Genomic DNA, 13833 nt, shown 5'->3' with positions numbered 1-13833 from the left:
CAAATCAAAAAATGCTGGCAAACATTTTGGAGCTAGCTTTTGGGCAGGGATTTCATACGCCACCTCTGGCCCGCCGAGTCTCATTAAAATCCACTTAATTATGTGCAGGAAGGAAAAGGCAGAGCCAGCCAGCATCGCTGTCTCATATTCCTTTGTAATTTATTACGTGTAATTGAAGTCAGCATCAGGTGCCGCCGAATGGGGGAGGCGTTTATTTATGGCCTTCAATTGGCGAGACAGGTTGCTAAACCCGAACCCGACTTGAGGCCAGACTTTTATTTGTTAATTTATTTTAATTTCCCACAAACTGCCAAAAAAAAAAAATAACGGAAAGCGATTCCCCACACGAAGAGCGCGTGGTAATCAAAATAAATGGCTCTCGAGCCAAGTGCATGTGGCCATAAAGGAGCCCAGCGAGTGGACCAAGTCAAGTGCAGCCATTAGAGTCAATTGCCTGGCTGGCTGCCGGCCCAGAGGAGTAGACAAAGCTAATTAGATTACGCGCCAGCAGCCAATGCCAGATCCTACTCGCTCTCCGCTCGGGCAAATAGTTTAATTAAGATTTCCTTCGCAGCTCGTAGCTCCAGCTCAAGCATGGCGGCATCAATCAGGTCTCAAGTCCAGAAGTTGGCCAACAGAGTGCAGTTTTCTTCTTTGTTATTTGTTTTTCTCAGTTTGTTCTTAAGTTGTGTGTCAGTGGTGGAAAAGGTACGATATTTATACGATATTTAATAATATTAAAGATATCTTCAAAGGTTTGCAAGTAAAGACAATTGAATTGTAAAAATCAAAACTGTAAACTCTCCTTGAACCCTTTTATAATTTGTATTATATACATTTTATATATTGATCGTGATTGCTTTCTTATTTATATTGAAACATTCTCCTTACCTTACCCTCACCAAAAGTGTAAAAATATCAAAGGCGCTTCCTTCCTGCTTCCATCCATTTGCCTCCCAGTTGATTGCTCTTGAATGGTTGAAATTTTCCCAACGCCATCAGCTGCAGGTAAACAACAATTTAACTCCGCTTTGCCGTGGCCCCGTGTGGTTCCCAACGCTTAATCCCCCTGCCTTTCTACCTTTCCTCTTACCTACTAGCCGGGTTTGGCAATTAGCCAGCCGAAAATGTGCGGGCTTTTGGGCCCAGTTAACTTGCAATTTGCTGCCGCTGCTGCCGCTGCTGCTGCTGTGGCCTGAAGTGCAGATACGGGTTGCAGCAGATGCTGATGCGGATGTTCCATGTTGATGCAGACACTTTAGTGTTGTTTACCCCTGAAAAGCTAACGCACGATATGGGATAGATAGATGGATATATGGCCACCGAATGGGGCGGTCAATTAGTGGTAGAGTTTCCAGCTTGCTCTGTATGGTCTGCTTTTGGGGTAATGTTAGCTAGAAGTTTCATGAATTGGTCAGTAATGGGAGGTATTTAGACATTGATGCATTGGCAAAAATAAAGATACTGGATCGATTTTTTAATGTTAATGATCTCTTGATCTTTTTCTTTCCATATACATCCCTAGCTTTGACTACTAATATATTTATTCAATCAGAAATCAGGGGATATATTTTATTATATTGTTTCTTAAACTAAAAAGTAGAGACAAAGAGCTCCACAATTAATTATTTATTTATTTACCTTGTATTTCCTCTTAGCAAATTTTCAAAAGACCCCCAAAACCAAACACAAAGGCTGCTAGACTTATGGAATAATAAAAGGCTTCGTTTTTGACATGAACTCTGTCGGAATACAAAGCCAATTTTTGGGTGAAGACAATGGAGTGGCCTCCAATCGAATAATGGCTTATATTTCTAACAAAACAAAACAAAACAAAAACCGTGTCGATTGTAAAAGCAATTAAACAAACTTTTCAAATGCATAGAAAACAAAAGCTAAGGCTAATTTAATAGAGAAAATTCCAAGAAAATATGTCCAGAACTTGGCAAAGAATTTCTGCCCCCTTTTTTGAACCCTGCCCTAGCATAATTTAATATCCAAGCGAACGAAATTAAATTTATACGGCAAGCAAATTAAGTTGACGTTAATGAGACAGCGGAAGGGCAGAGCAGGGAAACATAAACAAGCGCATTAACATGCTTGACTTGTAAAAAGTTGTTAAGTTTGCATTTAAAATGAAATTATGCAGGCGCAGCATCAAGGCGTTTCTCCTACGCCGAGAACCCTGGCCAAAGCCAGGTAATAAGGTTAATGATTCACTTTAAAGGCTGCTTAAACTCGAGTCTGTTTTGTTGTTATTGCTCTTGTTGTTCCCTGCGGATGGATGCATCGATGCTGGGCGCGTTGTTGCGGTGGCCGAGAGTTGCACTTTGATTAATTACAAAGTTTGCTCGATGGCCTTGGCGCCCTTTGTCGGGACTGACGTTTACTACTCTCCCAGCGCCTGTCGTCTTCCGTTTCCGCTTTGCCAATGCATAATTTAATTTGCCTGCCAGCAGCCACGTGGCGTATGCGCAATATTGTAAATGAATTAGCCTCCACTTGTTGTCCGGCGGCTTAAGCACTGTGTCAAGGCAGGACTTTTTGCATTTTACTATACACTCTTTGAGATAAGGAAATATTAGAATAGAGTATTAAATAATAACAATCGATTCAAATATAAAAATATTTCCAGGAAAAAATGTATATGACAAAAGATTAACAGTTCTTTAAATTTTTAAATGATGCTTTACTGTTTCGTAGAAAAATGTGATTTGTATTATTTATTATTCAGAGTTCAAAGAATTATATATAAAATATCCGCACCTCACAGTGGCAAATATATTGTATTGCTTATCTCCAAGAGCCTCAGTCCCTGACCAGTCTCCGTCGTCTCTGCATCTTGATTTTTTCGCCATGACGAAACCCTATCTGATCTGCGGTTTGGAGCTGCTGCTGCTGTTGGTCTCAGTTTCTGGCATCGTTTTGCCAGAGCACAATTGCTCTGATTATTTCACATACGGCATCGAAGATGGGAATTATATCGGCCTTTTTACCGCTCCCAAGGCTGGCCTCCATAGGATCTCCTGGAATGTAACCTTCTTGTGGCATGGCTCGATTACCGAAAATCCTGTAGCCTCGTTAGAGCATTATCCCAACCGGATGGAGGCCATACATAATATTAACAGCGGACGACGTGCCCAGCTCATAGCGCGATTTAAGAACATCTCTGAGGAGCTGCCGAAGCTCGTAGATCTCCAGATCAACAACGAAACGCTGTGCAGCAATCCGGGATGTGAGTATAACTAGGGATCGGAAGGGATATTCTATGATAATATATCTGTATTTCTACAGGGGGATTTAAGGTCACATCAACTCGTGGAATTGGGGCCACTAAGCTAATCACACATATTGACAACTCACGCCGCGAAGTGATTCCTGTTTTACCAACAATAGTTCCAAGAAGGAGGGTCAAGTTTTGAATAAATAATAAATAAGAGAACAATGAAAATATATATTTTGAAATGAACAAATCATATTTATTGATAACCTTTCAAAATTGTTAATAATGCCCAAGCAAGTCATAAATCAAAACCACAAATCAGAGCAAGTTTGTTTTCTGGCCACCAAAAATCAAAGCAAAGCACACGGCTAAAATGTTTAATTGGATTTTGCAATTGTATTGAGAGTCCTTTAACATATATACATATAAATATATATATGTATGTGCAAATGGAAATTCCACAGCAGCGACAAACATCCGATAAATGCAATAATGATGATGGCCATGGCAATGGCTGATGTGCAATTGCCGCTTAACTAATTCATTAAGCCGGCTCAAAAGTGTTTAATGAATCGCCGGCCAAAGCCACAAAGCATAATACAGGCAGCCGTTGTTGCTGTTATTGTTGATGTTGTAAATCTCCAATTAAAGCAATTAAATGTGGAAATTAAATCGAGCATATTGAGGCATTTAATTAGGGCAAAATGCTATGTTGAGTGGCCACCGCAGCTGCGACAGTCCAAGGAAGGTCGGTCGGCATAGAATTCTGCTGCTTCACATAATCTGTAATTAAATTGCACTAAAAAATTCCAGCCAAAATCCTTAATCCTTTAACACACACACACACGCAGAGACAGGGACAGCAGCCAGGCAACAACTATGTCGAGTCGTTATCCCTTTTAATGAATTTTTTGCTGGCCCCGCTTTTCATTTTGCCGGGGCAAGAGCAAAGTTTGTTTTCCCTTAACCCTCCCACCCATCACCACCCCCCGCAACCTTTTTTTGCACCCAAAGTAAATATTTTACTATGCCACTATTTAAAGCATGCTTTCAGGCGCTTCAGCCGTTTCAGACTGCTGTCGGCACAGCTGGAAAACCACAGCTGGAAAACCTGCGGCAAGGCAGGCTGCTGCGTCCAGACGAAGGGTAAAGGAAAACGCTGCTGAAGCAACAGCCTGGCAGCCATTTTATTTTTGCAATATTTTCCAGGTCAAAATGTCGTAGAACTTTTATTAACTTCATGCCAAAACCTCGGAACAGTGAAAGAAAAGCTTTGGTTTTTTTTTAACATTTTTAATGTCTTATTAATGGAAAGATTAGTTTTAAATTCATTAAAAGGGTTTCAAAAAATTAATAAAATAAAATATAAAGGTTTTAGTATTAATCATTCCTCCAACAAAAAATATTTAAATGGGATAATTTAAATATTTGGAGAATATATTTAAATTTCCCAACTTAAACTACGAAAATTGGGTAATATTTTCAGGAGATCTATCTGCAAATCAAAAAAAAAATATTACAGCACAATTAAAAAGAATAAATTCTAACGAAAAACCCCCTAAAATGTATCTTCAGTGTTCCAGTGCAGCCGTGTCCCTGTGCGTGATTGTACTTGCTGTCGTCCTTGTGCCCGTGCTTGTGTTTGTGTCTAAACATTAAAAGTAGCTTAGTGTTGTGTGTCGTCGGTCGTTGGGCGTAAGTGTTTGGGTCTCTCATGTTGATAACTTATATTGGGGATGTCAACAGCCGAATGCGCTTCGAGTACAGGAGGACGGAGTACGGAGGCGGACTTTGCATTGCAGCCCAATGTCCAAGGATCGTTATCCTGGCTGTGGGAGTCGTCGAGTATCCTCGTTTTGGGTCTTGTGTTTTATGACCTGGAAAGAGGCCACTCAAAGTGAGCGTCAAAGCAGCGTAAGCTGATTTTAAAGACGCCTAAAACAGGAATTTTTCCCGACTCCTGCTTGAGTTGAAAACCAGGGGAGTCCCCTATTTGATGAGGACGTTGATGGGTAAGACAAATTAATTTGCTGCACTTTTGCATGACAATGCAGGATTTATGAGCAGACAAAGGGTAAGGCCATGGCAAAGAAAAAAACAAAATGAAAAATGTAATTTGAACGACGACAAAAGGCAACGACGACGACGTAGACGACAGACAACAAATGAGAGCAGCAGGAAAATGAAATTCACCTTCGAAAAATACTCTGGCATGGCCTGAACAGGCTAAGAGTTTTGTGTTCTCAGATTTTAAATCGCCATTTTTTAGTTCTTTAGAGATATAGAAAATGGCTATGGAATATTGATAAAAATATATAAGAAAGTCGTATATAAAATATATTTTTAATTATATTTGTATATATTATATTTTTAATGACTATTATTTTGTTATTATTTTTTTTTCCATTATTTTGCTGTCTTTATAGCAGCGATGGGCACGAGATCTAACGGTTTGAGCAGCAGCTCGCTGAAAAAAAAAAAAACAAGAACAACCCCCAGCGTCGCGAAGCGTCGCACCCACGCGACACACAGAATGTGCGAGCCGAGAAAATACACTGACAAAAACTTTTTGAGTAGATCAATATCTTCAGCCATTTTTGCGTGCATTTATGTCCGCCTAAGAAAAACGACTGCAAAAAAAATCCAATCTTTTTTCTTTAGTGCAGAAGTCAACGCTAGCCGCACAATTCCCTTTAACATTGTTCTTGTTTTTGGGACGATGTGCGAGTTCGGGTCGCTTGTGTTTTGTTGTTGCAAACTCGGGATCGCGGCGATGGGCTCGCTACCTGCGCCAAAGGTCAGTGTGGTTGTTTTTGTAAATCTTCACGGTTTGCTGGTCGCGAGCACTGCACTTGTGCGTCTGCAATTGTGCGACATGCTGGCGCCTCCGAAAAAAGATAACGGTTTGAGCAGCGTGAGCAAATTGAGCCACTGCGTGCCCATCGCTGCTTTATAGTACACAAAATATTCTGATAAGAATAGCTTCACAGCCTGTCGAGTTCTGTGAGCGACTATCAGTTTTAGTCGTCTTTGAAATATGCGTTTAATCACCTCGCTGCTGATCTGCCTCGGCCTTTCTCTGGGCTCAGCTGTGAATTTGCTCATTCCAAGGCACAATTGTGGAGATTACTTCACATATTCCACGGAGGAAGGAGGAAGAAGGGGCTACATAGGAATTTTCACAGCTCCCAAGACCGGTGTTTATCATATAACCTGGGCAGCGGCTTTCGTTTGCCATGGAAACCGTAATGTAACTCAAGAAACATTTCCTTAAAATCACTTTAAAAATATATATTTTAATATTTCTAAACTTTGCAAGCTACACATGGAGTCTATGATGCCGTATCCCAGCAGGGAGGGAGCAGCCAGAAACATTTATAATGGCCAGAGGGCACAGGCTTTTGTGCGTTTCGTGAATATCACCACGGAACTGCCCAAGCTGGTACATTTGGAGGTAAATGGGGAGACGCTCTGCCAAAATTCGGGATGTGAGTAAACAATAATAATAATTTTAAAGAGTGCTCAGTGATTTTTCTATATAATCTTTTCTGGCAGACGACTCTCCATCGACAAGAGCTACTGTGAGATTTAATATGAATATATTTGTGATAAGGGAAAAGAAACCTTGTGCTCAGAATGCAACCGCAATCTCTACATAATGAATATATATTTTATATATAAAGAAATGTGTTGATAACAATTATATTTATAAGGGAAACATTTTTCAAAAGAATTTTTCAATAAATAATGTAAATTTTTAAACTAAACAAAGAAACTCTTTGAATTTATATACAGGTTATGCTTATGTTTATTTAGTATGTTATACCAAAAATTTCTTACAAAAATTCCTGAACTGGGAACACGGACGTCTGTGTGCCCTTGTTTTCCATCTTTTATTTATATTTTACTTGACGTTGCATGCGAATATTTGACAGCCATTTAAAATGGCGTCGCCGGGGAACTTTTCTCGTTGCTGCCGGGCGCTGAAAAGTATGCTACAAGCGGAAGGTGGCTAATGCCGATGCTTCAGAAGAAGTAAAGCCCCTTGTTATTTGCGCTCCTCAGCAGGTGGCTTCCACCTCCATCCCCATCCAATAAACATGCATATTAATGACCGTAAGTCCTGCGCCGAAGGACTCCCGCTTGGTTCGTGCAGCCCATTTGCCTTGCAAAGCGATCAAATGAATCAACGATACGGGCAATTTCCGACCAGGAGCAGTGAGTCCTTTGGCGAGTGCATCTCGGAATGCTGGAAATGAATCCGGAGCGATGACAGGAGCACAGCGTCAGAACGGATGCAGCAGCTTAACCAGAAAGCACTCAAGAAGTGGAATTCTTGTAGGGAACGGCGCCTTCTGAAATGTCCCGACATCGGAAGGTGGCACGAATTTATGCCTTTCTTCATTTTTGCGGGTGGGAAATGGACCTCAGCTATATGACTCAGCTATGAAATATAAAGCAAAGGTGAAAATATTATGTGCGAGTTGAAGTTAAGAGCTTGGAATTGGTTTATAAATTGACTTGGGTAAAGGTTTTCTTTAGCAAAACTAAAGTCAAATCAAAAATTTATTGAAATATACAAGAACTAAGAGCTCTAAATTCATTAAATGTGTTTTTTGTTTGTATTAACTCTTAAAAGGTCATATAAGGAATTATCTTAAGTGCCGTAAAAGCAGCTTACATACGCACTTCCTCGAATTTTTTCGACCACTCTACGGCTGAGTCTCTCGCTGAAATATCTTAATCCTTGAGAGCATTGCACTCAATCAGGGAAATCATTATCAGGCTGAGGGCACTCTGTGCAGTTGCCACAGTTAATGAAAGTGGCTCAATCCTGCTGCCGATGGAAGCCAATTAAAAATGAAACAAACAAAGATGCGGATTACATTTCTGTGACAATAAATCCACTTGACTTACTGTCCGCCCAGCCAGAAGGAATAAAATAAGGGAATTTCGGCATCCCGTTTGAGCGGCTTTAAATGTTTTTGTTTGCCTCTGATTTCTTTTGAGGAAATAAAATAAAAGAAGCAACAGCCAGGCTCCAGACAACAAGCAACAAGCTACAAAAGGGGAGATAAAATAAGACGACTAAATAAAAATAAAATCAAAATACGTGAACGGTGGGCGTAGCGAGCATAAATCTCATCAATCAAATGGAATTGTGCGCATAAAGTTATCGGCTCAACTTACAGCAGATAACTCTCAACCCGAGCCCAAATCCGAATCCGGGGTCTTGGAGCCCCCTCTGTCTTCTCCTCGTCTGCTGGGGCAATTTCGAGTTTATTGTTTCAATCTGTTAAGGCCAGCCTAGCTGAACCAGGACCCCTTCTGAAGGTCTACACTTGCAAAAGGACAAATGACCAGACATAATGGCTAGATTGAGTTTGAAAAGAAATTTATTTAAATATTTACAGATTTTATTGTGAGAGCTTTAATAGGCAGTAATCACTGTCTTGCATTTCGTTATTGTTTTAATATTTTTATATATTTTCTTGTAAACTTCATTAGCCAGTCTATAATCCCTAAATCTCAATTTTAATATTTTTTCTCAGGATGTATTCTTTCCCACACCGCATTAGGCACAAATCAAGCTCTTGCCCGTGGGCCAGTTGTGATTCAGTGTCCTGTTCTTGGTGGCGGCACTCGTCCTGGTCTCTGGTTAGTTTCCAGTTTTCTGTTTTTGTTTTTATTTCTTCTCTTTCACTTTGCTGCCGTTGTTGTGGAAATCCGATTTATTTGCATTTGCCTTTGAGTGCCCGCCCCAAAAAAGGAGAGTCTGCATTTTGACCTTTATATATCTTGGTTTGTTTTCTTGGTTTTTGTGGTATCTCTCCCCTATTAGCCTTATCTGTGCTTTATTCAGCCTTAAAGCTGAAAGAGCAGTTGTTTTCACATTAAAGTCGTCCTAATTAGGTTGCCCAATTATTTATGGTAAGAGTACGGCTTGAGGCGATTCGCGAACTCGTGCCAGCTGGGCAAACACTATGAAGGGAGCGAGCAAACAAGTGTTTCCGCCCCCTGGGCCATATTGATTAGGTGCGTAAATATGGCCAAGATGGCGGTGTACATCCGTGTCCGTGTTTATGTCAACCTCGAAGGTTCTAATGGCTGGCGTGCAGCCTGGCCAAGTGCCGGCAGTATGTATCCAAACGATTAATCCATTGGCACTTCAATTACCAATATTGCTTGCGATGTTGCTCTGTTTTGTGTGAATAATTAATCATTTTCCTTCAAGAGCATACTTGAAATGGCATTATTTTAAGCCTTACTCAAAGGAGTGTCTGTCATAAATATTCATCTAAGAATAAATAACCAAAACCACTGTTGATTTTTTCAGAAAACTAAAAAAAAATCTACGTCAAGTGCAGTTTATTCTGAGGGTTTTCCCCAGCGAAGTGGCCGCGAGTTTTCCCTCTGCAACCCATGCTGCGCGCTGATGGTAATAAAACGTTTAGGGCTGTTAACTGGCGAGTGATTTCCGGGGGGAAGAAGAGAAAATCTGGGGAAAAACTAGGGGGAAAACCGAGGAGGGAAACCGAAGGCACAAAACTTTCTTGTTATTGTTGCCGTCGATATTTGAAAAGTTGCTCGCTAATTTCCCTCAAGGACTTGAGCAACTGAAATTTGCCGTAATTAACAGAAACGTTTGCATTTTAATAGACTTTGCATGAATTGTGCGTTAAGTTTGGAGTTCAACCCCAACCCCAAAGCAAAGGTAAAGGGTTAGGGCAACATTATGAATAAAGTTATGGTGCGGCCAAGTTATGCCATAATCGATAAGTTGAGTTGTGTACGATGGGGCGGATGTGAAATGCGTGCGACGGGGGCACATCGAGTATACGCAGCGTTGGCCAGCCAAGGAGAGTGGCATGAGTGTGTGTGTGGACGTGCAGCAAAGCATGACTAATGACAACTTTGGCCAGCCTTGTACACGCCCGTGTATATGTATATAACATTTCGTTTAGCAAACAAATAACAAATATCACTGACTGTGACATGGCCAGAGAGAGAGCGCAGAGCCAACGAAATAAGGACAAATAGTGTAGCTTTGAAATGTTTTCATGTTGCCTCCGTAGATAAAATGGCAAATTGCTGCACACTTGACCGAACGAGGAGTTTAATACGCAAGTCTACATATTTTTTATTCTATAAGGGAAAGCATATTCATGGAATTAAAGGAAAGACCTAACTAGATTCTAGTTTTCTTCAAGCTTAAAAATGTTTTAAATGTTAAACTTAATGTTTAATATTTAATAGATATTTTTTATAATGTCCCACTGATTTTCTCAGTCTCCATAGCTTTATTTTCCCAGTGTTTTCTCCTCCATCCCTTTCCAATTTCCTTTCCCTGCTGTATAAATAAATGCCGGGAGAACACAGCGCACATTTGCAACATTTATTGAGTCGTTGAACGAGTTGAATGAGTTTGGGTTTTTATTTTTAAAACGACGGCTGAAGCTGGAGCAGCCGAAGCAGCATCAGGCCAAGACTAAGCGAGCGAACACAGTTTAAATATTGATTTACGACCAACACACACACACACACACACAAATCGAGAGGGAGTAAGGGAGAGGATGGAAAATGGACAAAGGACGACCGCAAAACAATGCCAGGCAGCTGGAATTTGTATTTTAAATTATGACCAGACGAGAAATTCTATTTAAGTACAAGCAATATGAAATTTTCCCTCAGGCAGACAAAGAGTTTAAGTGTTGAGTTAAGGCGTTAATGGCTGCCAAATAATGATTTTTGAGCTTAAATGTTGGTATAATAACTTGCTAAATTCATGAAAGCTTATCAAATTATTATTTAGACTTTCAAATTAGCTAAATGTACTCATATACCTCAGAGAGCTCAAAATAGCTTCCTTCCCATCAATGACAATGCCTTTGGCTAAGACCTAAGACTCTGCCAATAAGCCAAGTGAAACCCACAAAGTGAGTCCATAAAGTGAGTCCTTTATGAGGCTGTCCTGATCTTTGTATCCCCCGTATCGTCTGCAGGCCAGAGTACACGCTGGATGGCCACAAAGGAATAATCAGCAGCTGGGCCAGACACTGGGCAAATTTCGATTTGCCATTGCAATCATTAGACTGTGGGCTGTTCCGGCTCCGGGGCTAAAATTGAATGTCAAGTGCAGGGGTAAAGGGAAATGCCTGCAGGATGCGGCAATGCAACATGCAAGGATGCTGGGACTAGATCCACAAGACGTCCTGGCTGGCTAGGCAGACAAAATGCGCAAATTGGTTTCACTTGGCAGGACAAGCGTGAAAGCGATGTTGTCCTAGTCGGCGCTTTTCCCGCTCGACTGCAGCTGCAAAAACTTTGCTCAACTTGCGGCAAAAACTTTCCCCTTCGAGCACGTTGCGCATACGCCGCGTAGTACGACCAAGAAGCGCCCACATGGCGTATGACAAATGTTCGCAAATCGCTGTGCCCGAACACTAGCCATTAGAATGGATTAGAGCAGCTGTGGGGGTCTTGGGACTGGGACTGGGATTGGTTTTGGGACTTGGAGTGGGTTTGGGCGTACGACGGGGACTGGGTTGCCAGCACTCAACACTCAAGGTGTTATTATGATTGAAGCCTGTTTTGCGCTGCCCTCCAGTGTCATAATAATTAAATGGAATTAATGCCAGGACCAGCCAGAAATTCATCACGCCCACAAACCTATGGCTGGCAGAGAAGCACTTAGAGATTTTTTTTGGCCTTAAAAGTTAAAAACCTTAAGAATATTGTTGGTGTATTATATATTTATTTATTATTTATACTGGCTAAAATCAGAATAGCCTTCAAGAAGACAGGAAATATTTTAATTCTTTAAAAGGATATTTATTTATATTTTTATATGAAAATTTTTTGTACACAGTTTAAAAATATACTGTTATACTTTTCTCTCTGTGTACGAGTGCGTGCCGCCCTCGCTTTGCCATTTAAGGTGGCAGTCTCATTTGTAAACCAGTCCAGGTTTGCCCCGACCCAAGGAATCTCCTTAGAGCCATGTCGCTTTGTTCGTGGCTCTTGTTTTCCTTATGAATTCCTGGCCTTGAGCCGAGTTAAGGGTGCCTGTACTCACACCCTCTGGAGAAATTTCAATGAGATCGAGGTCCATGCGTGTCCCACGCAATTTATGTCCTCAGAACGTTGTCCATTCTCAGGCCTAAAATAACAAGAACTGAATATACAAGTTCACGACATATGTATATGGCGTTGTGAGCCTATTTATCAATGGCCCAAAAGCTTGGCCTTTTCGGCAGCTAAAATTCATAAGTCAGTGTTTTCCCTCTACAAGTTGCTTACAGTCAATATATTTTACAGATTTTAAGCTTTGACCCAGGAAAAAGTGCAGAAAAATGAAAGTATAAATATTTAAAAATAACAAGAACTTGCCTGGGGTTTATTTCTAAATTTATTTGGTTTATCCTTTGAAATATTATACAGAAAATATATATAGAATATATTTGACTTGCTAACTGCAGTTTCATAAATCTGAAAATGTGAGTTACTGATTTCCAAAAAGGAGAAGGAAAGCTTGTAGCCCGAATCTTTCGATGATTGATGGCAGGAAGGCGTCTACATCAATCACGCCTCCTGCGCTTTAGCCATAAATTTATGACTGATACTTACACTTCAACTGCTCCTGAAGAGACCTCATCGCCGCTTTTTAAGCATTCCGCTTGAGACTAGCAGAAAAATATAAAAAAATGGCCTCAGAGTGATTATTCATAGAGGGAAAACCTCGAACCGCGAACGGGGTCAAAGTGCACTCACTGGAAAAGTTTCAGCGGTTTATTTTGAGGATGAGGCTGTCAAAAATAAAAAGGAATAGACAAAAACAACAAAATATACGAACAAAATATCTACTTTAACTTGTGTTTATTTTGTCCGTTTGATGTTGTGCGGCTGCTGCTTTTCTCCATTTGTCGAATGCTTAAAGCCATTTGAAAATGATTGGCTTTTATGTCAATAAGCGTCTCAGCTGTCCTTAGTTTCTTTTTCTTTCCATCTTTTTTTGTCCCCTGGCTTTTCTTCTGTTGCTTGTCGCTTTTTCCAGGGCTTTTTTCCTGCCTTTTCTTTTGGTTTTTCCCTTGGTTTTTGCACTCGCGGTATTCCCTTACAGTCTGTCGTTGCTTAAGTGCCCTCAATAAAATACAATAAATATACACATAAATTTTTATATAGTACATCACGCATATATATATATATAGAAGAGGTCCTGCTTGAAGGCCCCGCAAAAAAGTTGTCGCGTTTTAATAGGCCAACAAAAAAATAAACAAAATATAAAAAGAAAGAAAATGTAAACACTGCTTTTGGGTCACTTAAAGTTCGTATATATTTTTGCAGCTTAAATTTTCAGCTTCAGCCAAGACAGCTGCCATAAATCTTTTAGGGGCATTTAGGCAGCTGGCAGCTCGAATCCGAATTAAAATACAAATCAAATCTTCACACTGCAAAAGGGCAAATCAAATTTGCAATAAGTTTGCTAAACATCGAAGCGTAAAATAAGCATTCGTCACTCAGTTGTCTTTATATTCCTTTTTTTTTGTTGGGCTTGCATAAATCTAAAATCAAACCTTTTTTTGTGTTGAAGGAGCAGCACGCACAATTGA

General features: G+C 40.4%; 2 protein-coding genes across 2 annotated transcripts; both read left to right on the top strand.

The window, feature by feature from the left end:
* The first annotated feature begins 2840 nt into the window (after window positions 1-2840).
* LOC108075698 (uncharacterized) lies at window positions 2841-3422 on the top strand. Its single transcript, XM_017168222.2, has 2 exons — window positions 2841-3235; window positions 3295-3422. The coding sequence occupies exons 1-2, from the start codon at window positions 2857-2859 to the stop codon at window positions 3420-3422; spliced, it is 507 nt and encodes a 168-aa protein (XP_017023711.1). The 5' UTR covers window positions 2841-2856.
* A 2838-nt stretch (window positions 3423-6260) lies between these two features.
* LOC108075699 (uncharacterized) lies at window positions 6261-6966 on the top strand. The gene is made up of 3 exons (XM_017168223.2): window positions 6261-6473; window positions 6543-6711; window positions 6779-6966. The coding sequence occupies exons 1-3, from the start codon at window positions 6261-6263 to the stop codon at window positions 6880-6882; spliced, it is 486 nt and encodes a 161-aa protein (XP_017023712.1). The 3' UTR covers window positions 6883-6966.
* The last annotated feature ends 6867 nt before the right edge of the window (window positions 6967-13833 follow it).

This window comes from Drosophila kikkawai, chromosome 3R, assembly GCF_030179895.1.
Source record: "Drosophila kikkawai strain 14028-0561.14 chromosome 3R, DkikHiC1v2, whole genome shotgun sequence".
Classification (NCBI taxonomy): domain Eukaryota; kingdom Metazoa; phylum Arthropoda; class Insecta; order Diptera; family Drosophilidae; genus Drosophila; species Drosophila kikkawai.
The sequence above is the reverse complement of the archived record's forward strand: the minus strand, read 5'-3'. Positions and strand labels throughout refer to the sequence as shown.